We start from the raw sequence: 25,565 nt of genomic DNA, 5'->3' as shown, positions 1-25,565 counted from the left end.
AAAGAAAGAAAGAAAAAGTTGAGAGAAGGGAAGGGAAAGGAAAGGAAGGGAATGGAAAGGAAAGGAAAGGAGAGGAACCAATGGGTCAGCAAACAAATCAACTCAGATTTCTCACATGAGGGACACATGACCATGTTCAAATTATCATATTTTGGACACATTGCTTAAAGACTCAGCTCTCTGGAAAGGGCTCTAATCCTGGAAAAAGTGGGTGGACAAATCCCTCTTTGGAAGTTTTCTACCTGGAAGCCTGGAAAAAGGAAACTTTCCAACAATCTCTCCAGTCTGATCAGCAGTAGCATCACAACTTGAAAATAACAAACAGCAATTAAAAATGGGAGAGAATCTCAAGTGATAATAAACGTTTATATTGTTAGATTATTTTATTATAAATTGCACATTTACTTCCTCTTTTAGATTTGGATACCGTTTTCATCCAAAAATGCCCTGCGCTGTTGTAACCTTAAATTAACACAAACAGCTAACAAGAGCTTAGTTGGTGGTTATTAAGAAAGAAGTCCTTCAGATGTCCCAAAGATGCTTTTTCAAGAAGCAAACAAACTTCCTTTGTTTTTCCTTGCTTCAAAACTGAAGAACCTTCTTGGGTGAGAAGTAAAATGTCTACAAGGAAAAACAAGTCCAGTTGCCTCTTGAAAAAGCACCTTTGGGACAACCATGACCTGGATAGCTGAGAATCTCCAGAGACAAGTCCTTCAGATATAACAAGAGCTCTGGCCATACTTCATATTCCTAGCAATGGCCCCATTTGTGATTTTTCTTCCTGGGGAAAATATGGGAAATCATCAGACATCAGGACATCTGTCCAACCCATGTATGTTTGATTAAACTTGCATTTACTCTAAATTAGCTCTAGTCATACTGAGATCATCTGCAGTGCCAAAGATGAACTGAATTTAGGTGATCAAATGTCCATCAAATGCGTCACATTAGGAACAAGCCGTTTTTTCTTTTCTTTCTTCCCTATCACAGAAAGCAAAACTTCCAACTTTTTCTGTTTTTGTCAAAACTGAGAAAAATGATGACCAGATTTGAATAGGTTAGGACAGTCATGGTGAACCTTTTTGGCACCAAGTGCCCAAACTTGAACAAGTGTGCATGTGAGAGTATGTGCGTGCACCAGAGCACCCAAAACCTGAAGATCAGCTGACCGGTGCGCTCATGCCTGTTTTGGGGGCATTTTTCAGGCCGTTTTCAGCATTTTCTGGCTGTTTCTGGCTGTTTTCAGGTCAATTTTCAGGCCGTTTTCAGGCTGTTTTGGGGCCATTTATCAGGCCATTTTCAGGCCATTTTGGGGGCTGAAAACAGCCCAAAAATTGCCTGTTTTTTAAACCAGAAGAGCAGCTGGCGACAGCACATGTGACAACAGAGAGGGCTCTGCATGCCACCTCTGGCATGCGTGCCATAGGTTTGCCATCACGGGGTTAGGATTTTTTTTTTTAATGGCCCAAAGTTGAATCCTTGCAAAGCTAGTAATTCAGTTTCTTTAACTCGGATGAAATTGAAAAAGAAAGTTAATAAAAGATCCTTGCAGCTTGAGCGAAGAGCATCCCTGCACAGAGAAAAGACTTCTTCATCATTTAGGACAGTGGAGCGCTAATTTTATAGTTGGGTTATCATTTAATATTTACTGTTCTCAGCCAATGGTTTCTGTCTCTCTCCCCACCTTAAGTGCCCTATGCTCTTCCCACCCAGAAGGTTAACTGATAAATTCACGTTTAACATGCCTTTCCAATTTTTCAAATTACGTTTCTCTTTGCCTCTCATTCCCTCCCTGCCCTCCCCTTCTTTTTCTCTTGTAAATGGAATTATATGGGCTCCATCTTGTGGCCAAATAAAAGACAGACTTTGAAATGAAACTAACCTTACTAGTAAAACGAATTGCCTTACTCCCAGCTTAGATCTCTTCCATGCTAGCAAGCCACACAAGCAATTAAAACATTATTCAGTTATTATTTACTATCATTTGAGAAGTTAAATGGCTCTAGGAAGCAATGTCGACACCAATATATATAGAGGACACCAGATTGAGAATAAAGGTAAAGGTTCCCCTCGCACATATGTGCTAGTCGTTCCCAACTCTAGGGGGCAGTGCTCATCTCCGTTTCAAAGCCAAAGAGCCAGCTCCGTCCGAAGATGTCTCTGTGATCATGTGGCCGGCATGACTAAATGCCGAAGGCGCACGGAACTCTGTTCCCTTCCCACCAAAGGTGGTTCCTATTTTTCTACTTGCATTTTTATGTGCTTTCAAACTGCTAGGTTGGCAGAAGCTGGGGCAAGTAGCGGGAGCTCACTCAGTTACGTGGTGCTAGGGATTCGAACTGCCGACCTTTCTGATTGACAAGCTCAACGTCTTAGCCACTGAGCCACCGCGTCCCGTGGAAACTTTAGCTCACAGTAAATGCTGAATTATCTGACCATGATCTGAATCTACTTCCATGATCTAACAGCCATTGTACCTCCTTGCTGAGATAATCTGAGGAACTTCTCTCCGGGCAGATTTGCAAACTTTTGTGCCTGAGGATGATGATTTCTTTGACTTGCTCTGCTGGGTCTGCTTCCCAAGGAAGTGTGTGTCGATTGTAGGCTGACACCTGGTCATGTGAATGTAAACAAACCAATATCAATATTCATTCTTTCTTTCTTTCTCTTTCTTTCTCTTTCTTTCTCTTTCTTTCTCTTTCTTTCTCTTTCTTTCTCTTTCTTTCTCTTTCTTTCTCTTTCTTTCTCTTTCTTTCTCTTTCTTTCTCTCTGTCTCTGTCTCTCTGTCTCTGTCTCTCTCTGTCTCTCTCTCTCTGTCTCTCTGTCTCTCTCTCTCTGTCTCTCTGTCTCTTTCTCTCTCTCTCTGTCTGTCTCTGTCTCTCTCTCTCTGTCTGTCTCTGTCTCTCTGTCTCTCTGTCTCTGTCTCTGTCTCTGTCTCTCTCTCTGTCTCTCTCTCTCTCTCTCTCTGTCATGTAGTCTTTCTGGTGGGCAAAGTGGGAACATTTTAAATTCGGGGTCGTCTTCCCTTTGAGTAAATGTGTAATATTTCCTCAAAATCTGCCTACCATCTTGGAAAAGTGTTCTTATCCTGCAAAAGGAGATACTATTTCCGTACCTCCCTTTTTCCAGCGTTTTATACTTTCTAAATTGCTGGGAATTGATTTGTGGCTGATTTTATTGTTGCAAGATGGCAGGAAATGATAACAATGTGCTGGCAGGGGAGAGGGAGGAGGACGAGGAGGACTATGAAGTCCTTGGTGCTCTCTGAGCTTGGTTATTTTCTTGTAGACATTTCATTACCCAAACTAGGTTATGTCATCGGTACTAGTTGACTAGCATTGATGATGTTACCTAGTTTGAATAATGAAATGTCTGCAAGAAAATGGCAAGTTGATAGAGCACCAAGGAGCCCTCGTTTCAAATATTCTTTGTTGGTACATGACCGTAGGGACGCTGTGATAGCCAGAACTTCAAGGACTGGCCATAAGTCCCACTTCTTCAGAGATGTTGTAAATTCAAACGCTTGCTGAATGAGTGATTGTTAAGCAAGGATCACCTCTATGGTCAGGGATTATTAGTAGCAATAGAACATTTGTAGCTCATCTGAATTGTAGTGGACTTGGTGGTTTCCGAGCTGCGTTGTTTTCTTGCAGATGTTGCAAACTAGGTAACGTCTTCAGTGCCAGAAAGAAGTGAGGTTTCCAGCACAAATGATATTAGTGAAAATAACCAAGCTCAGAAAACACTAAGAACCCCACAGCACCAAGTCTCCAGCTTAGATGAAAATTATTCAAAGCTTTCATTGATTCCCATCCCCCTTCCTGGAAAATATTCTCATTGGAGAAAGATCTCACCATCCTCCTTGTTTTGTACAAGTTCTTCTCCAATATCTTCTGGATTTCATTCATCTCATCTTCACTGAGACTCTCGGTGTCATCACTTACGGCAACAGGATTGTCCTTTTTGCTAGAAAGGGGGGGGAGGAGAGGAAATGAGCCATTACAGAAAAGGGTTAACATTCATTTATATGTCAATGGACCAGGCTGGTTTTGAATTTCAAAAATAGCATCAAAGCTCAGGGGTGGGATTCAGCCGGTTCGGATCGGTTTGGGCAAACTGGTAACTCCAACAATCAGCTGGGGAGCGAACCGGTAGCTCTGACAATCAGCTGGGGAAGCGAACCGGTAACTCCAACGATCAGCTGGGGAGCGAACCGGTAGCTCCGATGATCAGCTGGGGAGCAAACCGGTAGCTCCGATGATCAGCTGGGGAGCAAACCGGTAGCTCCGATGATCAGCTGGGGGAGCGAACCGGTAACTCCAACAATCAGCTGGGGAGCTAACCGGTAACTCCAACGATCAGCTGGGGAGCGAACCGGTAACTCCAACGATCAGCTGGGGAGCGAACCGGTAGCTCCGATGATCAGCTGGGGAGCAAACCGGTAGCTCCGACGATCAGCTGGGGGAGCGAACCGGTAACTCCGACAATCAGCTGGGGAGCGAACCGGTAGCTCCGACGATCAGCTGGGGAGCAAACCGGTAGCTCCAATGATCAGCTGGGGGAGCGAACCGGTAACTCCGACGATCAGCTGGGGAGCAAACCGGTAGCTCCGACGATCAGCTGGGGAGCGAACCAGTAGCTCTGACGATCAGCTGGGGAGAGAACCGATAGCTCCGACGATCAGCTGGGGAGCGAACCGGTAGCTCTGACGATCAGCTGGGGAGCGAACCAGTAGCTCTGACGATCAGCAGGGGAAAGAACCGATAGCTCCGACGATCAGCTGGGGAGAGAACCGGTAGCTCCGACGATCAGGTGGGGAGAGAACCGGTAGCTCCGACGATGAGCTGGGGAGTGAACCGGTAGTTCCGACGATCAGCTGGGGAGCAAACTGGTAGCTCTGACGATCAGCTGGGAAGTGAACCAGTTCGCTCTAATGATCAGGTGGGCCTGCCCACCCGCCTCTGTGCTTTCCTTACCTATATCCTCTCAGCTGATTTGCACGGCAGAGCGGATTGCCACGCCTCAGCTGTGTTATTCCCCAAGAAGTAACGTGGAAAGTAAGTTTTGTTAAAACTGCAGATGCCCGCAAAACGCATGTCAGGCATGCAATCACCCAACTGGTTGTTAAACCGGCAGGATCCCACCACTGCTTGAAACTCCACTGTATCTCTCAAAAACGATGGAATGAGCAATTGTAGTTTAAGATGCTGGATTAGACTATAAAGAATGCCAACTCTAGTCCACCTTCAGCCGCCAAAAATTCTTTGGGTGGCTTTGGGTCCTTTAGACCAACTTGTATCTCAAGGTTGTTTTGAAGACGAAATGGAGGGACCAGTGGTGAAATTCTTTTTTTTTTACTACCGGTTCTGTGGGTGTGGCTTGGTGGGCGTGGCTTGGTGGACATAGCAGGGGAAGGATACTGCAAAAGCTCCATTCCCACCCCACTCTGGGGGCCAGCCAGAGGTGGCATTTGCTAGTTCTCCAAACTACTCAACATGTCCACTACTGGTTCTTCTAACTACTCAACATTTCCGCTACCGGTTCTCCAGAATCTTTCAGAACCTCCTGGATTTCACCCTTGTGAGAGACCCAAGTAATTCTCCAAGAGAGACAGAGACAGAGACAGACAGACAGACAGACAGACAGACAGAGAGACCAAGACCGAGAGAGAGACAGAAAAAGAGACAGACAGAGACAGACAGAGAAAGAGAAAGAGAGAGACAGAATCAGAATGAAAAGGTGATTTCACTGTGTCAACTGAAGAAAGGAAGGACTCACAGCAATGCTTTATGAGATGGTCTCCAGGAGAGCTGACCTGCTTCAGCTAACTCAATCGCACGCTTCCTCTCCAGTTTCTCGTGCAGCAGGACAATACTTGATTTGGGTTGCTTATATTCCCGGAGCAAATATTTCTGCAAGTGTTTGCTGTTGAAATATTCTAATCTGTCCAGAAAGGAAAACAGAAAAGAAAACCAGAGTCAGAGAAAGACAGAGAAGGAAAGTCACTCATTAATGTCACTCGCTTAAAAAGAGCAACGCTCTTGGTGTGCAAGAGCTACTTTAGCACAAATTTGGGAAACGCAAGGGACCTGCTTGGCATTTTATTAGATTAGATTAGATGTTTAGATTAGATTACATTAACATTGGTTAGATTAGATTAACAGAGTTGGAGGGAGGGAGGGAAGGGAGAAAAGGAACAGAGAGTGAAGGTGGGAGAAAGAGAAAGAAAGAGGAAGGGGGAGGGAGGAAGATGGATGGGAGAGAGGGAGGGAGGGAGGGAGGAAGGAAGGAAGGAACTCTTCTTATTATTGTGAAATAATAATCTGCTTTGTAACACAAGGATGAATAAAGCTAAGTCATCCCTCAAGGGAACTTTATACAGTCATGAAATCAAATGTACAAGCTTTTCCCCCTCTTTATACATGCAGAGACTTGTATTTTTAACAAATCCTTACTTGTCTTTCCAATAATACTGTCCCCAGTGTCCCGATATATCTTCAATCCCAGCCAACAAATGATCCAGGAACTGAACAGAGAGAGAGAGAGAGAAAGGAGGATTTTGATTTACATGTTTGTATTGTTGTTGGGGCATAAAGGATGGACTCCAGGCATCTGAAACCTCAAGACAAAACCAGAAACACATTGGGTGGTAGAAGGCTTCACACTACTCCTTGCGTGTCTCTGTCTTTGTGTGCGAGTGAGTAAACCACAGGGAAAATTCTCCCACACCTCTCACACTCACTTCGATGAAAGAGGATTGTCCTCTTGAAATTTCTTTTCAAAGAGCAGAATTTTGTGGAAAACTCCGAGGAATTGGTTGACAAGCCATTGATACTCAGTATAATTTTTGACGTAGAAGAAACATTCATTTCATTTATGCTTCATTTATGTTATTCTATTTTTTCTCTGTCCACTTAACTAGCTTAGTGGGGACTAAAGATACAAAACAGAAGGCTTGATAGATCACAGGCAATTTGGAACTTATGTGAAGATTTGGATTACTAATGGTTTCACCTTATATTTGATCGTGCAGATTATTCCTTGCAACCTGATCTATCTTGATAAGCACTAAAAATAGTTAAGTGTTTGAAATATATAGTTATACGATTAATAAATAGGTTGATGTACTGCTGGTGTTAAGCAACAATAAGGTAAAGGTTCCCCTCGCACAGATGTGCTAGTCGTTCCCAACTGTACGGGGCAGTGCTCATCTCCGTTTCAAAGCCAAAGAGCCAGCGTTGTCCGAAGACGTCTCCGTGGTCATGTGGCCGGCATGACTCAATGCCAAAGGCGCACGGAACGCTGTTCCCTTCCCACCAAAATGGTCCCTATTTTTCTACTTGCATTTTCACCTGCCTTTGAACTGCTAGGTTGGCAGAAACTGGGGCAAAACGGGAACTCACTCCGCTACACGGCGCTAGGGATTCGAATCGCTGAACTGCCGACCTTTCTGATCGACAAGCTCGCCGTCTTAGCCGCTGAGCCACCTCGTCCCCTTAAGCAACGATAGACATCCTCCAAAAATGAGGACAAACATCCAGATCTACCATGCCATTCTCTTTCTGAGCTGCTTCGGATTTAGAAATCACATTTGGAATAATTCTAGACCATCTTCCAATGTCCGGCTGAGAAACTTACCCGGATATGAATTTGTTCTCCCACGGTGGGGGCACTTTCTTGTTTCCGAGTGACATGCAGCCAGTCCACAAGAGGACGTATGGTCATCCCCTGCAACGTAAGACAAAAAAAAACAGAAGGAGGAATGGGTAGATCCAGTTCAAACGTTGGCTCAATCGTCAGATAAATCACAAGGCTGATGGAAAGATACAAGTGATGGAGAGGTAGGGAGCAGATTTGAATCTTGAACTTGGACTGGGCATCGCCTCAGATGTACAATACAATACAATACAATACAATACAATACAATACAATACAATACAATACAATACAATACAATAGTAGAGTTTGAAGGGACCTTGGAGGCCTTCTAGTCCAACCCCCTGCCTAGGCAGGAAACCCTATACCGTTTCAGACAAATGGCTATCCAACATCTTCTTAAAGACTTCCAGTGTTGGGGCATTCACAACTTCTGGAGGCAACTTCTGTTCCACTGATTAATTGTTCTAACTGTCAGGAAATTTCTCCTCAGTTCTAAGTTGCTTCTCTCCTTGATTAGTTTCCACCCATTGCTTCCTGTTCTACCCTCAGGTGCCTTGGAGAATAGTTTGACTCCCTCTTCTTTGTGGCAGCCCCTGAGATATTGGAAGACTGCTATCATGTCTCTCCTGGTCCTTCTTTTCATTAAACTCGACATACCCAGTTCCTGCAACCGTTCTTTATATGTTTTAGCCTCCAGTCCCCTCATCATCTTGGTTGCTCTTCTCTGCATTTTTTTCCAGAGTCTCAACATCTTTTTTACATTGTGGCAACCAAAACTGGATGCGGTATTCCAAGTGTGGCCTTACCAAAGCATTATAAAGTGGTATTAACACTTCACGTGATCTTGATTCTATCCCTCTGTTGATGCAGCCTAGAACTGTGTTGGCTTTTTTGGCAGCTGCTGCACACGGCTGGTTGATATTTAAATGGTTGTCCACTAGGACTCCAAGATCCCTTTCACAGTTACTCCTATTGAGCAAGGTACCACCTATACTGTACCTGTGCATTACGTTTTTGTAGCCGCTGTAGCTTTTCTTAAACTGGGAATTGTGTCTTGTATTTAGGCTCTATATATTCCCCATAATCTAATTTCTACCTTATTCCATTTCACTTATATTTTTAGAGGGGGAGGAAGAGGGGGAGGAGGAGGCTCAGCAAAGAGTAGTTTCAAAAGTTATTTTTTAAAAAATAAACATGGAGGCTGACACAATGTTTTCTTAGGAAGGATGACCACCTGTCAGAAAAGAAGGCAAGATAAGTAGAGGTGTCAGATACAAATGCAGATTAAAGGAGTCGGAAGGGACCTTGGAGGTCATCCAGTCCAACCCCCCTGCCCAAGCAGATGCTACACCATTTCTGACAGTCTCCTCTTGAAAGCCTCCAGGGATGAAGCTCCCACAACTTCCGAAGGCAACTTCTGTTCCATGGGTTGATTGTTCTCACTGTCAGAAAGTTCCTCCTTATTTCTAGGTTGAATCTCTCCTTGGTCAGTTTCCCTCCATTATTCCTTGTCTGGCCTTCAGGTGCCTTGGAAAATAGCTTGACCCCCTCCTCTCTGTGGCAGCCCCTCAAATATTAGAAGACTGCTATCCTGTCTCCCCTGGTCCTTCTCTTCACTAGACTCGCCATGCCCGGTTCCTGCAACCGTTCTTCGTATGTTTTAGCCTCCAGTCCCCTAATCATCCTGGTTGCTCTTCTCTGCACTCTTTCTAGAGTCTCAACATCTTTTTTATAGTGTGGTGACCAAAACTGTAGGCAGTACTCTAGATGTGGTCTTACTAAGGCTTTATAAAATGGTATTATAGAGTAATATCTCTTTTAGTTTGCCCTTTTGTTGTTAGGCATCGCTAAATATCTATGGAGATTCTCAGTCATCCGAGAATCTCCATAGACATTTAGTTATTAGGGTTTTGTTTTTGACAGTGACACTCTTGATATGGCTGAATTGCCATATATTCAACAACCACACATGAATGATGCTGGTTAGAAGTCATATCGGAGGATCGTTTCTGCTGTCTCCTCCAGAACAGACTTCCTTCCTCTTCAGCATCTTCCAGGAAGGTCAGTTCAGTCCGCCTAATTCGCAGCAAAGATCAATCTGACTGGAAAATTCCAGAAGTTGATTTATCCATTTGGAAAGAACCCAATTTACATTGGGTAAGGATGTTCAAGGGGACGCAGTGGCTCAATGGCTAAGATGCTGAGCTTGTTGATCAGAAAGGTCAGCAGTTCGGCGGTTCGAATCCCTAGCAACGCATAACGGAGTGAGCTCCTGTTACTTGTCCCAGCTTCTGCCAACCTAGCAATTCGAAAGCATGTAAAAATGCAAGTAGAAAAATAGGGACCACCTTTGGTGGGAAGGTAACAGTATTCTGTGTGCCTTTGACGTTTAGTCATGCCGGGCACATGACCATGGAGAAGTCTTCGGATAGCGCTGGCTCTTCGGCTTTGAAACAGAGATGAGCACCGCCCCCTAGAGTCGGGAACGACTAGCACATATGTGCAAAGGGAACCTTTACCTTTTAAGGATGTTCAAACAAGATACTAGTTTAGAAAACTTCAGAAGAGCTCAAGGATAATAAACCTATGGGGAACCAATTAAGGCAACCAACATGGAGTTGCAGTCTTACCAGACTTCTATTCCAGGTGCAAAATGTCCTCTCCAGATGTGTTTGACCTTTTAGCAAGCTTTTAGAGACCCAACTTTTTGTGCCCGAAATTAAATTTACCACAAGGTGGCACTAGATGTCAAAACAAAAAAATGAATCAACAAATTCTCAGTCCCTATTTTCCTAAGAATCTTGGGGTGGGAAAGTCATGAAATGCTCCCCATGTTTTTATATTTTGGGGGGGAAGGGTATATTTCTTGAGGCCAGTCACAGAGAAAACCACAAAACGTCTGCTTTAGGCTATTTTAGTGCTCACAATGCATTGGCCAGAATATAAAGCTAAGCTTAAAAAATGAGGGGGAAAACCCATGCAGAATGCTGGCCTTCCCCAGCAGGTGACATATCTGTTGGCCTTTGCCATTGGTCCTGTTGGGAGAGCATAAGCTCACCATGTTCCACACACACACAAAAAAAGGAATCCAGTTGCTTTGCTCCTCCAAACCCTTTTGAGACCTGCCAGCTATGAGGGCCTAACTTAGAGAAGATGAGACGAGTGATAGACTGGCTGAGACCTTATTTTCAGTTAACAGATCAACAGAGTTGGAAGGGACCTTGCAGGTCATCTATTCCAACCCCATGTTCAAGCAAGAGACCCTACACCATTTCTGACAAATGGCAGTCCAATCTCTTCTTGAAAGCTTCCAGTGATGAAGCTCCCACAACTTCCGAAGGAAACTTCTGTTCCATTGGTTGATTCTTCTCACTGTCAGGAAATTCCTCCTTGTTTCTAGGTTGAATCTCTCCTTGTGTCAGCGGGTCTGGATGGATGACAACCGACTCAAACTCAACCCCTCCAAGACTGAGTGGCTGTGGGTACCGGCTCCCCGGTTCAGCCAATTAATTCCATCATTGGCCATCGGGGGCATTCAACTCGCCCCCGTGGAGCGGGCGCGCAATTTGGGCGTCCTCCTGGATGCCCGGCTGTCCATGGATGACCATGTGACAGCCGTGGCAAGGGGGGCGTTCCACCAGGTTCGCCTGGTGCGCCAATTGCGCCCCCTACTGGACCGGGACGCCTTACGCACGGTCACTCATGCGCTGGTGACGTCTCGCTTGGACTACTGTAACGCTCTCTACATGGGGCTTCCCTTGAAATGCACCCGGACGCTACAGTTGGTCCAGAACGCAGCCGCGCGGGTAATTATGGGGAGTACTAGGTACTCCCATGTGACACCGTTCCTGCGCGAGCTGCACTGGCTTCCTGTGGTCTATCGGGTGCGTTTCAAGGTTTTGATAACGATCTTCAAAGCGCTCCATGGCTCAGGACCTAGTTACCTGCGGGATCGTATTCTGCCCCATACATCCCTGCGACCAATCCGCTCGCACAGAGAGGGTCTCCTCCAGGTGCCGTCCACCAGGCAGTGCCGGGGGGCGGCGCCTAGGAGTAGAGCCTTCTCTGTGGCGGGCCCAGCCCTGTGGAATGACCTCCCCCCGGATATTAGGAATACCTCTGACCTCCGCTCCTTTCGTGTAAAGCTCAAGACCCACCTATTTCAAGTTGCTGGCCTGGCTCAACTCTGATCCAATCATATCGCTCCTGACGGGTTTTTTATTTGGGATTTTAATTGCATCTAATTTACTTAGGGGTTTTTAAACATTGTGTTTTTACTTGTTTTTATTTACCAATTCGCCTCCTCCTAGTATATGTTTTGTATATGTCTTGGTATATGTTTTTGGTATATGTATGTTTGTCTATATATTTATTTCCTATGTTTTGTTGTACGCCGCCCCGAGTCCTCCGGGAGAGGGTGCGGCTAAGAAATAAATATTTATTATTATTATTATTATTATTATTATTATTATTATTGTTGTTGTTGTTGTTGTTGTTGTTGTTGTTGTTGTTGTTGTTGTTATTATTATTATTATTATTATTATATAAGTCTAAATGCTATTTCCATTGCTATTGCCTTTCCTTCCTTCTTTCCTTCCTCCCTCCCTCTCTCCATCCATCCATCCATCCATCCATCCTTCCCTCCCTTCCTTACTTCCCAGTGATTAGAATGCTTTATCGTTGGCTAATTCTGCCCACTGCCAGGAGTTTGATTCTCACTGGCTCAAGCTTGACTCAGCCTTCCATCCTTCCGAGGTTGGTAAAATGAAGACCCAGATTGTTGGGGAAAATATGCGGACGCTGTAAACTGCTTAGAGAGGACTGTGAAGCGGTATATAAGTCGAAGTGCTACGGAATTGCTATTGCTTGTGACTATGTAAAGATTCTAGTTTGATTCCACTTTTAACTCCACCTCCAGGTTCTGCCACTCCTTTCCCCTACAGTAGGCCAGTTTCTACAGAAAGCCCTTGGGTGAAGCCTCCCTCCACTGGTATTTTCTGAGCACTCCGTTGCTTCAAGAAAAATAATAGGCAGCATAAATACAATGCTGAAGGTTAAAACTTTGCACTGCATACCGCTTCCCATTTAGCTGTATGTGATGCAATTATTATTTGCATACACATACATGCAAAGCCAAAATATGGCTAGCACAATCCCTCCTTCCGTCTGAATCCCGAAGATAAGTATTCTCCAACCTTTATGGCCAGTGAACTTCAGCTCCCAGAATTCCCCAGCCAACTGGGAGATTCTGGGAGTTGAAGTTCACGCGTCTTCAAATGGCCAAAGTTGGGAAACAGGGCTATAGATCAAGATATCCTCCCTCCGTTTTATACAAAATGTTTGCACATATTGCTGAATCTGTGACTAGCAGTCTGTGAGGAAATTCACTAATGGAAAGAAATTACCCAAGAATTACCCTATTCCGGTAATAATCCTTGGCTGTTTCACTTCCCCAAATTTCATATTTTCACATTTCACAATTATTATGGTTTTTTCTTTAATTTATCTTGGGCGAACCATTGTGAAGCGATACGAAGGTTTTAACAGGGGAGGACCTCAGTCACCCCCCTGCAAATGCTAGCCAATCTTAATTTGCAATTCCATATCTCTTACTTCCTACGTTGCTTCTCTCTTAATGGCTGGATAGGAATGGTGGGGTTTTTGCTCAGATATTCTGCAAGTTGCATGTTGATCCAGTTTAAAAAACAACAACAATTAATTGGCTACTGATCGTCTGTGCATACGTACTCCATTAAGATCTCTGAGAGATTATATATCATTAAAAAAAAGAACAAGTGGATCTGGGGGTGGAGCTAAGCATGTCATCAGTTTAGAAGCATTACGTTGCCACAAATGGCGCAAGTCAAAGCCCTCATAATCCCATTGACCATTATCCAGCACCAATTTAGTACTGAACTATAGCTAACTAGATTCTTGTGTATAAAGTTAAGCAATAAATCTTCAACTGTAACTTAACGCATTCAGTTTTGGCCGCCACGATCTAAAAAAGATGGTGAGACTCTAGAAAGAGTGCAGAGAAGAGCAACAACGATGATTATGAAAACATATGAAGAACAGTTGCAGGAACTGGGCATGGCTAGTTCAATGAAAAGAAGGACCAGGGGAGACATGATAGAAGTGTTCCAGTATCTCAGGGGCTGCTACAAAGAAGAGGGAGTCAAACTATTCTCCAAAGCTCCAAAGGTAGAACAAGTAGCAATGGTGGAAACTAATCAAGGAGAGAAGCAATTTAGAACTAAGGTGAAATTTCCGGACAGTTGGAACAATGAATCAGTGGAACAACTTGCCTCCAGGAGTTGTAAATGCTCCAACACTGGAAGCTTTTAATAAGAGATTGGATAACCATTCGTCTGAAGTGGTGTAGGGTTTCCTGCCTAAGCAGAGGGTTGGATAGAAGACTTCCAAAGTTCCTTCCAACTCTATTATTCTATTCTATTCTATTTACTCCTGATCTTTTGGACCTGACAATAGCTGGAGACGGAGATATTTCAGAATTTCCAAAGAATGTGGCTGCTGACCCATTTTAGATTAGAATTGTAATCTCAGCCCATTGGTCAAAAATAAACATCAGAACAAATATTTTAGAGTATGTTCCAGATCTCTCTCTGTCTCTCTGCCTCTCTCTGTCTCTCTCTCTCTCTCTCTGTCTCTATCTCTGACTCTCTCTCTCCCCTCCCTCTTTGTCTGTGTGTGTGTGTCTTTCTCTCTTTTTTTTTTCTCTTTCTCTCTCTCTCTCTCTCTCTTTCTCTGTCTCTCTCTGTGTGTGTCTTTTTCTCTGTCTCTGTTTCTCTCTCTCTATTTCTCTCTGTGTGTTTCTCTATCTATCTCTCTCTCTCTTTCTCTCTCTCTTTCTCTTTCTCTGTCTCTCTCTGTCTCTCTCTTTCTCTGTGTGTGTGTGTCTTTCTCTCTGTCTTTGTCTTGGTCTCTCTCTCTCTCTCTCTCTGTTTCTCTGTCTCTCTCTTTCTCTCTGTGTGTGTGTGTGTGTGCATGCGTGCCAATGGGTAAAATAATTCTTCCCACCATACCCAAAATATGCTTGAATACCTGTACAAAGACAGTAAAGAAGATGACAACTGTGGTTGCCGCAATGAAGAGCTTCTTCCTCTGGAAATCAGGGAGCAAAACCACCAAGGAGAAACAGATGGCCCCTCTAAGGCCGCCATAGGCAATAATGAACTGGTCTTTGCGCGTAACTGCATTGATGTGCAACCTGTTGATGATGGACGTGAGCACCAGAACACCTAAAAGAGACGAAGCAAGGCCATCGGTTTTTAAAAGAGTAGGAAAACCAAGGATCACCCATTAAGACCATCACACTCCTATAAGAGTTACCACAAACCCAGTTTCCATTAAGATAACAAGGTTCTGAGCCCAAGCAAATCAGAACTCCGAGACTCGGATCTCTCTCAAAGAACTTCTTTATTGGACACATCATATTGGCACGGTTAAATGTAAGACCAACTCAGAATATTTCCCGTGGTTTCTGTATAGTTAATATAGTAAACGATCCCCTCCCCAGGTGTCACAGGTCACCTTGTCCAATTAGGTTCCTTGGCTGGCTCCTTAGGCAGTTCCACTCCTCATCTGACACCTGTGGGGATGGCCTTGCTTCCCACGAGATTTCACAGATTAACAGAGTTGGAAGGGACCTTGTAGGTCATCTAGTCCAACCCCGCACCCAAGCAGGGGACCTTGCACCATTTCTGACAAATGGCAGTCCAACCTCTCCTTGAAAGCCTCCAGCGATGAAGCTCCCACAATTTCTGAAGGCAACTCCTTCTGCATTCCATCTGCCTCCCCCTTGCTCCCCCCCCCCATACCACGTGGCAACTGAGAACCAACGAAATGGCTTCTTCCAGGTTCAGTTTGAAGTTGACCTAAGGGCCTTGAAGAGTGTTGAATGATAGAAGTACCCAGCATGCTAGGCTGGGCTTATGTGAGATCAGTTTATAGTTCAGCATGATGGGCAATCCTAGCCCTCATGTTAGCATGTGAGGTAAATTGGGCCATCATGTCACATGAACAGATGGAATAGGAGCAAAGCAACTGATTTTTCTTGACCTGGGTTTAGGACTTGAGTGCTCTCTATAAACCTCACCAGAGCTCAGCTCAGCGCATATAAGACTTTGCCTGTATTAGTTGATGAATATTGGTGGTGGGAGGAGGAGGAGGAGGAGGAGGAGGAGGAGGAGGAGGAGGAGGAGGAAGAAGAAGAAGAAGAAGAAGAAGAAGAAGAACAACAACAACAACAACAACAACAACAACAACAAGACGTAGAAGAACAAGAAGAAGAAGAAAAACAAGAAGAAGAAGAAGAAGAAGAAGAAGAAGAAGAAGAAGAAGAAGAAGAAGAAGAAGAAGAAGAAGAAGAAGAAGAAGAAGAAGAAGAAGAAGAAGAAGAAGAAATCATCCAAAAGAAGGGAAACCAAGGAAAAATAAAGGACCATGGATGCATGTATTTGCCAGTATGCATGCATGTATGCATGTATGTATGTATGTACTTTAACTTATTCCCCATTTTCCCAGGTCTATCCCTCTCTTGCTAAAACTACAATCTCTCAATTGCTCCGTAGTCCTTCCTTGCCAGCATTGGACACACACCCCTGCCCCTCCACCCCCCAAAAAGTTGACTTGGCGCTCTACTCAATGTTCCTGCTAATTTGTAACTTCAAACACCACAGAGGAGGAAAAAGTAAATCCACGAGGAGTACCATATTTCATTAAATTGAAACTTGATATTAATTCCATTTAAGCGCCGACCAAATTCAGTTCTTCCTCCTGGCACCACGCCTTGCCTGTCCACCTCCTCTTGACATGACACTTCAAAGCAAATATGGCTCTCCATCCACCCACCCACCCACCCACCTGAGGAAAATTTGCCCGTCCTTGAAGCAGATCGTTTTCCCTCCTCCTTACCCAGTGCTCTCCAAAGGAGACAGAAAATGAGGGTGAAGAAAATGTAGGGCCAATTCCACTCGTGATTGTCCCCAACAGTGGAGACACCGAGGAAGATGAAGATGAGGGTTTCACTCACACTGCTCCACATCTTCAGGAAGTATTTAATCGTGGTGTGGGACTTGAGGGAGATGTTGGCTTCCACATAACGCTTCATGCCCAGGGCACAAGATATGATTCTGAGGAGAGGGGAAAGAAACAATTTAATACTTTTCCATTCAATCCTTTTCCATTCGGTTGGGGCATAACCAACTCATCGGAACAGGGTAGGAAAACGAAAAGTTGAACCAAATAAAAATTCTCAGCTCCCAACGATAGTTGCTTCTCAGCTGGCAGTAATGTGAAAATACCAAAACAAGGATTGGAAGCAACTTGGGTGTTTACAATACAATACAATAGCAGAGTTGGAAGGGACCTTGGAGGTCTTCTAGTCCAACCCCCTGCCTAGGCAGGAAACCCTACACCACTTCAGACAAATGGTTATCCAACATCTTCTTAAAGACTTCCAGTGTTGGAACATTCACAACTTCTGGAGGCAAGTCGTTCCACTGATTAATTGTTCTCACTGTCAGGAAATTTCTCCTCATTTCTAAGTTGCTTCTCTCTTTGATTAATTTCCACCCATTGCTTCTTGTCCTACCCTCAGGTGCTTTGAAGAATAGTTTGACTCCCTCTTCTTTGTGGCAACCTCTGAGATACTGAGACTGCTATCATGTCTCCCCTAGTCCTTCTTTTCATCAAATTAGACATACCCAGTTCCAGCAACCGTTCTTTATATGTTTTAGCCTCCAGTCCCCTAATTATCTTGGTTGCTCTTCTCTGCACTCTTTCCAGAGTCTCCACATCTTTTCTACATCGTGGCGACCGAAACTGGATGCATTATTCCAAGTGTGGCCTTACCAAGGCATTATAAAGTGGCATCAACACTTCACGTGATCTTGATTCTATCCCTCTGTTGATGCAGCCTAGAACTGTGTTGGCTTGAACGTATGAACCTTTTGTGGCTGGGAAATCTTGGGACATGGGACAGGCATCCCAATTTTTTTCCCAACACATAAGTGTCCAAAATCTGACAAGATACCAGCAATCTCAATCGTTCCATAAAGCCCTTAAGTTAATTTGCAGTCATTGAGTACAATCTCAATGCAAGGAGGAAAAAGTCTCTCTCTCTCTCTCTCTCTCTCTCTCTGAAGCTCAACATCTCTCTAGATGGATGTTGGTTCTATCACTTCTTCTGTTTCTTCAAGTTTCTTCTGACATTCAGTCAGAATCTGACTCACGGTAACTTTAATCCATTACTAGCTGATAACCTGGCGTTGCCCAGGTATTTATTTATCCTAATCCTACATTAGACAGGAAAAGCCCTGATGTTGTTGAAAATGTCTGGACCAAACATAATTTCTCATGTTGGATTTTCCCCCTTATACCAGAGGGAGGCCCCTTGTGGAGGACTGTGAAGCCATTATCATGGCAACTCCACTGCGCTGTACAGTAGAAGCCATTTTACAGCAGTACAGTAGAAGCCATTTTAAGGCACAACAGGCGGTATCTTAACAGAACACACACCCTGGGTGGTGTTAGGGGTGTCTTACCCCCCACAGTATTTTATTCCAGAGAGTAAGTCATCTCTGTACCAAGTTTAGTTGAAATTGTCTGAGGCGTTCCATAGTTATGCTGGAACACACAGACAGATAGACGGACGGACGGACGGACAGGCAGACAGGCAGGCAGGCAGACAGATAGATATTTCACAGATGCCATTTGGCAAGTGTGGTCATCAGGGGCTGTTAGGAAGACCAGTGAAAGGAATGCAGTAGAAAGTCTAAAGCCATTTGAAAAGGAACTCTTTAAAAGAAAATCAACAACTCTCTCTGTAGGGGGAAGAAAATTTGGGAGGAAATGAAGACCAACTCATGAAAATATCCCTAAAATTTAAGGGTGAGTTCAAAACACAGCTGAAGGACTGAAAACTGAAAGCAAGTTCTCACACTTCTGAGTTCTGTGTTTCTAGTTTAAAAAAAAAACTGACGAGAACTGCATTCTATCTATTATTATCACTTCCTAAAACGTGTTTTTGTCCCTATTTTTTTTTTTCCAAAAAGTGTTGAGGCTCAGACCTTAATGGCTACCACGATGGTGCTGAAATTTTCAAACTAAGATTCATTCTGGTCCATGCTGAATTTCGGAAGCCACCCAGCGTCCGATTTTACTTACGCCACAATGCCAGAGAGATGGAACATTTCTGCGGTGAGATAGGACAAGTAGCTGTAGAGGAAGACGAAAAGAGGTTCAATCACCAAGATATTTTTGGTGAAGCGAGTGGTGAAGGCTGCAGTCACAGCGTAGAGAAGGCCCACCAGAAGCCCACCGACACCAACTACAAAAAACTTCCCGATGCCCACAAACACGTCTGCAGTTCTGATGGTTGGCATTTCACAGAAGGAGCGGAACAGCCTGTAAAGCACCTGAAACGAAAACAGAAGTGATGCTGGCTTTCCTATGAAAAATAAAATGCCAGAATATCTCTTCCAGATTTCTCCAAAGTTGTCATCCTTGGAGAAATGGGCTCTTGTTTTCTACCTTATTTTTAGGATATACGAAAAGACCTTTTGAGTTTTTTCTAGCCCGGGTTGTTGTTGTTGGTGGTGTTTTTACATCATTTATTGTTTGCAAAGTGGTGGAAGTATGCTTGCCATTCTTTTTATTATATATTTCTAAATCTTTATGGAGGCTCACACCTTCCAATCAGAGAAAGACCCATGAAAGAAATCCTGGCATCAAATGCCAGTTTGAGAAGCCAAAGAGATGTGAAGGAGAAGAAGAAATAGGTCAGATAAATATCCATTTCTAAATAAATATTCACTCCTAAATAAATATCCACTTCTCTTCATGGAAAGCAGGGTTTCTGAAACTGGGCACCTTTATTCTGAATTAGGCTTCCCGAGAGCCTGAAGCAAACTCCTTGTCCCGACAAAAACCCCTTTTATTAATTGACTGTAAATTCTGCTCATTCACATTCAGCAAAGTCTTTCAAGGGAGGATTTAGGGTCACAGACCTTATCTGGCTTGGAGAGCTGCCAGGCCGATATCTGCAAAACTTGGCAAGGAGTCTTGGAGAGTCACGAACCAATTAAGAGAACTAATTGTCTCCTGCAAACTCCACTCCCCTTTCGCTCCTCTTTCATTTCCTCTGAGTAGAGCCATTCATTGTCCACCTGTGGCCTTACTCCCAAGTCGCCTCCTGTTCTTTAGCTGTTCCCTTTGTCTGGCAACTCTGCGCATGCGCACACTGGGAACAGGCTCCAGCTGTTCATCTGCCTCACTGATGTCTGACTCTGAAGGCAGCTGATAACTGGCATACGCCTCTGGCCCAGGGGTGGATTTCTGCCAGCATTACTGCTGGTTTGCTTTGCGCTTACACCGCACATTGCTTGCATATGCACAGTTGTCTGTTAATTGTTCAGTGGATGTGCATAACATTATAAAATGAGCCAAAAACATGCCTGCAATGGCATGGGTGACCTGGGAACCGGTTCGGGGGTGTGGCCAGCCAGCCGTCCTTACCAGTTCGGCAACCCAGTCCCAATGTCCACTACCGGTTCGCCCAAACCAGTGTGAACCTGTAGCAATCCACCTCTGCTCTGGTCTCCACTCTGCCTCCGACACTAAGCCCTCATCACTTCCCTAGACTCCAGGACTGGCCCATCTTCCTCCCCAACCTCCCCACTGTCCGAATCTGCTGCCAGCTCCGCTGGTGGGCCACAACAACCTTCAAGACACATAAACTTCAACGCCAAGACTTCCCCCAGCCAGCATGTAAAGGGCTGATTTAAGAAAAAGGTTATCTTATGATGAAGCCTTTGAGATAAGTACTTCGACCTGCACATGAACCCTTAATAGTTCAATACTTACAACACTCACAGCATCGTTGAGCAGAGATTCCCCAAATACCAAAATGTGAAGCTTTTGATTGACATGGATCTCCTCAAAGACTGAAAGAACAGCAACTGGGTCAACAGCGGCAATCAAGCTACTGAATAAGAGGTTATGAAGCAAGGAGATATCCCCCAGCTGGAAGGCGTCTGCTTGACATATCGCGTAGAGAGAAAATCCGATGCCAAAGACGTTCCAGATTGTGCCCACCACGGCATACAAGAGGATGGTTCCAATGTTCCCGAAAAAAGGGCGGCTTGGCATGAAATAGCCTGCATCCAGGACAATGGGGGGCAGGAGATAGAGGAAGAAGATATCACTGTCCATAACGGGAGGCGACTTGTCATTCAAGCCAAAGATTATGCCTCCCATGATAAGGCCAACCACGATCAGTAGGCAGCTTTCAGGGACAACGGATGGTAGCTTTTCAAACAGATGGAAACCTGACAAAGATAAGAGGACATTATTGAGAAAAACCCAAGACCCCCCCCAACATAATTTAGTATAATTGTGTGACGGACACTTGAACTGGCTGCATGTGAGTGGAAGGCTAACATAAAGGTGAAGGTTCACCTCGCACATATGTGCTAGTCGTTCCCGACACTAGGTGGCGGTGCTCATCTCCGTTTCAAAACCGAAGAGCCAGCGCTGTCCGAAGATGTCTCCGTGGTCATGTTGCCGGCATGACTAAATGCCAAAGGCGCATGGTACGCTGTTACCTTCCCACCAAAGATAGTCCCTATTTTTCTACTTGCATTTTTTACCTGCTTTCGAACTGCTAGGTTGGCAGAAGCTGGGACAAGTAACCGGAGCTCACTCCGTTACGTGGCGCTAGGGATTTGAACCACCGAACTCCTGACCTGATCGACAAGCTCAGCATCTTAGCCACTGAGCCAAGGCTAGGGAATCCAAAATTTGATTTTTTTTTTCCTTGAGTTATGTGTGAATTCATTCAGAGGACCCAGTTGGAGAAAGCTGGTTTTATAACAGAGTGGTCATTCAAAAGCATTTGGGGCTCTTTTCTAAGAAAAGCCAAATTCATGAGGTCAGTCTTAAAATTTTGAAATTAGTTAAGTGAGAAACAATTTGGAAGCTTAGAAATCAAGGTTGCATAATTCTGTGCAATTCTGTAATGCAATTTCCCCAGTCTTACGCAAATCACAGGATTTCTAGAAAAGGTTTTTAATGTAACAATGTTTTGGTTCTAGCCAGATTTTTTTCACACATTAAAAGAGTTGAAAGGTATCTTGTAGGTCATCCAGTCCAAACCTTCGCCCAAGCAGATCCTACACCATTTCTGATAGATGGCACTCTAGGCTCTTCTTGAAAGCTTCCTGTTATGAAGCTCCCGCAACTTCTGAGGGCAAGCTGTTCCGTTGGTTAATTGCTCTCATTGTCAGAAAATTTATCCTTATTTCCAGATTGAATCTCTCCTTGTTCAGCTTCCATCCATTGTTCCTTGTCTGGTCTTCAGGTGCCTTGGAAAATAGCTTGACCCCCTTCCTCTCTGTGGCAGCCCCTCAAATACTGGAAGGCTGCCATCATGTCTCCCTTAGTCCTTCTCTTCACTAGACCAGCCATGCCCAGTTCCTGCAACCGTTCTTCGTATGTTTTAGCCTCCAGTCCCCTAATCATCTTGGTTGCTCTTCTCTGCACTCTTTCTAGAGTCTCAACATCTTTTTATAGTGTGGTGACCAAAGCCAGATGCAGTACTCTAGGTGTGGTCTTACTAAGGCTTTATTTTGAAAATCCACTGTCACAAACATTATGATTTTTTAAAAAAATTAATACATAACCAACAAATGGAGAACAATAATATTTATTTTACATTCACCGGTAGAATCTTGATGTAAGACAAAGTTCCTGAATTTTCAGCAGTTGTAAAAACAGCATAATATATCTGTGCAAACCGTTGTACCCAAATAATGCAATACAACTCAAAGAATTGTTGCAAAGATATAGACTTATATGCTTTCCTATACATGCGCATAAACGTTTGTTAAATATGGTGCTTTTTGTGGACATTGACTGCAGAAGCTCTCTACGTGATAATATCTTTCCTGGAACACACAACTTGATACTCCAGAAGAAGGCAGCATCAGTGAAAGTTCTCACAAATGTTACAACAACTGTCAATTTTAGTCTCACAAATTTCACAAATCAGCTCTTTAAGCTACACCAATATTTTTTTTCCAGTCTTCAAAAATAATTTTCTAAACTTATTAATATACATAATGAATAATACCTAAATAAATACAGGTGGGTCCTCAGCATACGACCACAGTTGAACCCAAATTTCCATTACTGAGCAAGGCAGTCGTTAAATGAGTTTTGTCCCATTTTATGACTTTTTTTGCCCTAGTTGTTACTGCCCTGTCCTGTAGTTGGACTGCCTCCCAAAATCCCTGTTTAGCAATCACTCTTGTGAGTTTCAGAAACATACCTATTTTGGCCAAGGAAGCCAACAAGATCCACAGCGTAATCTCAAAGGGAACCTGGACGTGCTGATAATCGAAGAAGCCTGCAGCATCTTTGGATTCATTTGTCCAGTTGGTCTCCCAGTTTGTTTCACCCAGAGACTCCAGAACTGTAGTGTTCTGGAAACTGGCAGTCCTTGGCATTGAGAAGAAAAAGAAGAAGAAAGACCCTAGAAGACAGAATCTGGGAGCAACCATCTCACTTAGGATGAATCCCATCTCCTTCCACCTGCCGTCGTTCTGTCTGCCTAGGGAAAATCAGCGCTGGCAGATTATCTTCTCACCAAGCATGGATGTCCCTGCTTGCATGTTTCCCTTTAGGCTGTTCCAAGTTGACTATCCCCTCTACTGTCCTCTGAATTATATAAATGGAGCTGCAGGACTGGACAGGGTGAACCAGAGAGTTGCCTCCAGGCCAGGAACACACAACTCCCAATTAAAATAAGATTCACACGGTGCAGCCTATGGTTAATGAAACAGAATTGGGAGCGACTCTGTTCAAAGGAGATTTCAGTTGTAGGAAACTGGAGCTGTAGTCCTCAAGTGAGATAAATACGAGATTTATTCAGAAAAGGCCCAAGATGAAGATGTCACTCACTTGGCTCTCGCAGAATTAGGAGTGATGGGTTTCCAGATCTGAATGTTACAGACTTTGGTGTGAAACAAGCCGTGGTATTGAAAATCCTAGAGGAGAGAGCTGAAATTTTGAGGGGCTGCCACAGAAAGGAGGGGGGTCAAGCTATTTTCCAAAGTATCTGAAGGCCAGACAAGGAACAATGGATGGAAACTGACCAAGGAGAGATTCAACCTGGAAATAAGGAGGAACTTTCTGACAGTGAGAACAATCAACCAATGGAACAGAAGTTGCCTTAAGAAGTTGTGGGAGCTTCATCACTGGAGGCTTTCAAGAAGAGACAGGATTCCATTTGTCAGAAATGGTCCAGGTCTCCTGCTTGGGGGGGGGGGGGGGGGGGTGTTGGACTAGATGACCTACAAGGTCCCTTCCAACTCTGTTAATCTGTTAAAAAAAACTAGGCTTACTAATTGAACACATCAGAACATCAACCAGGATCGAAGTCCTAAAACATGGGCAAAGTTCATGTCAATATGTCCATAAATAAACCAGCTCCATTTTGGCTTCACCCATATTGGATAAACTGGTTGTCTGAAGCCTGTTCAAGTTTTGCTTCTTTCTGAAGTATTTCTGAAGATGTTCAGTTATAGAGAGCATTGCTTGTGGTCTCTAATGTGTAAATTGTAATGTGGGGCAGAAATACCTCTCAGCAGTGAATGAATTCTCCTCAAAATCCTACCTCATTTCCTCCAACTAAGTTCCAATCATTTCAATTCTCCATTCCATGTTCAAACTCTTGTTTAGGGGATGTCATATCTGCTGGTCAGATTCAAGAGTCCCACCTCTAGCTGATGCGTTAATATTCACTTCTAGAGATTGATTTATCCCCCCCCCCCCCAATCCATAAGAGAGGAAGGATTCGAACCTCTATCTATGCCATCACATCTGTATGGCCAGAATGTTGTATTATAGATTTCCTTCCTTCCATCCTTCCTTCCTCTCCTTCCTTCCCTCCTTCCTACCTTTCTTCCCTTCCTTTCCCAACTCCTTCCTTCCTTCCTTCCTTCCTTCCTTCCTTCCTTCCTTCCTTTCCTTCCTTCCTGAAAAATCAAAGATATAAGTACAGATTAGGTGAGACCTGGCTCAGAAACAGTAACTGTGAGAGGGACCTTGGAGGCCTAGTAGATGATCACTACTAGCAGTGGGCATCAGCAGCCTAAAAAGCTAATACAATCCTGGGTTGTATAAACAGAGGCATAGCATCAAGATCATGTGAAGTATTAGTGCCCCTTTATAAAACCCCAGGAAGATCACAGCTGGACTACTGCAACCAATTTTGCTCACCATACTACAAAAAAGATGTTGAGACCTTGGAAAAAGTTCAGAGAAGAGCAACTAAGATGATCAAAGGCCTGGAAACGAGAACGGCTGCAGGATTTGGGTCTGACTGGTCTAAAGAAAAGAAGAATTAGGAGCGACATGATAGCAATGTTCCAGTATTTGAGTGGCTGCAATGGAGAAGAAGGGATCAAATTATTCTCCAAAGCACCAGAGGACAGGACAAGAAACAATGGATGGAAACTAAGCAAAGAGAGAAGCAACCTGGAGTTAAGGAGAAACTTCCTAACAGTGAGGCCAATTAACCAGTGGAACAGCCTGCCTCCAGATGTTGTGGGTGCTTCATCACTGGAGGTTTTTAAGAAGAGACTGAATAGCCAGTTTTCTGAAATAATATAGAATCTACTGCTTGAGCAGGGGGCTGGACTAGAAGACCTCCAAGGAGGTGGTGACCCTTTGAGAGCTGTATGCAATCAAATTTCATTTTAAAGTATGCCAATTAATGTACATTTAAAGTGGCAATAAAGTTATTCTAAGTCTAAGCCCTTTCCAGCTCTACTTTGATTCTGATTCATCCTATCCATCCATCCTTCTTTCCTTCTCTCTCT

General features: G+C 44.0%; 1 protein-coding gene across 1 annotated transcript in view; it reads right to left on the bottom strand.

The window, feature by feature from the left end:
- LOC309397948 (sodium/hydrogen exchanger 2-like) overlaps nt 1-23,189 on the bottom strand; it is a gene marked incomplete at both ends in the record, with an annotated part of 29,950 nt that extends 6,761 nt beyond the window's left edge. The window contains 10 exons of the mRNA XM_081964397.1: nt 2,478-2,612; nt 3,855-3,966; nt 5,779-5,943; nt 6,456-6,526; nt 7,639-7,728; nt 14,725-14,921; nt 16,597-16,814; nt 18,850-19,100; nt 20,548-21,011; nt 23,012-23,189. Coding sequence (XP_081820523.1) covers nt 2,478-2,612; nt 3,855-3,966; nt 5,779-5,943; nt 6,456-6,526; nt 7,639-7,728; nt 14,725-14,921; nt 16,597-16,814; nt 18,850-19,100; nt 20,548-21,011; nt 23,012-23,189 — 1,881 coding nt within the window. The remainder of the gene's footprint in view (nt 1-2,477; nt 2,613-3,854; nt 3,967-5,778; nt 5,944-6,455; nt 6,527-7,638; nt 7,729-14,724; nt 14,922-16,596; nt 16,815-18,849; nt 19,101-20,547; nt 21,012-23,011) is intronic.
- Between the last annotated feature and the right edge of the window lie 2,376 nt (nt 23,190-25,565).

This window comes from Natrix helvetica (genome assembly GCF_964273705.1).
Source record: "Natrix helvetica genome assembly, chromosome: 11".
NCBI lineage: Eukaryota > Metazoa > Chordata > Lepidosauria > Squamata > Natricidae > Natrix > Natrix helvetica.
This window is presented reverse-complemented; position numbering and strand designations above follow the sequence as displayed.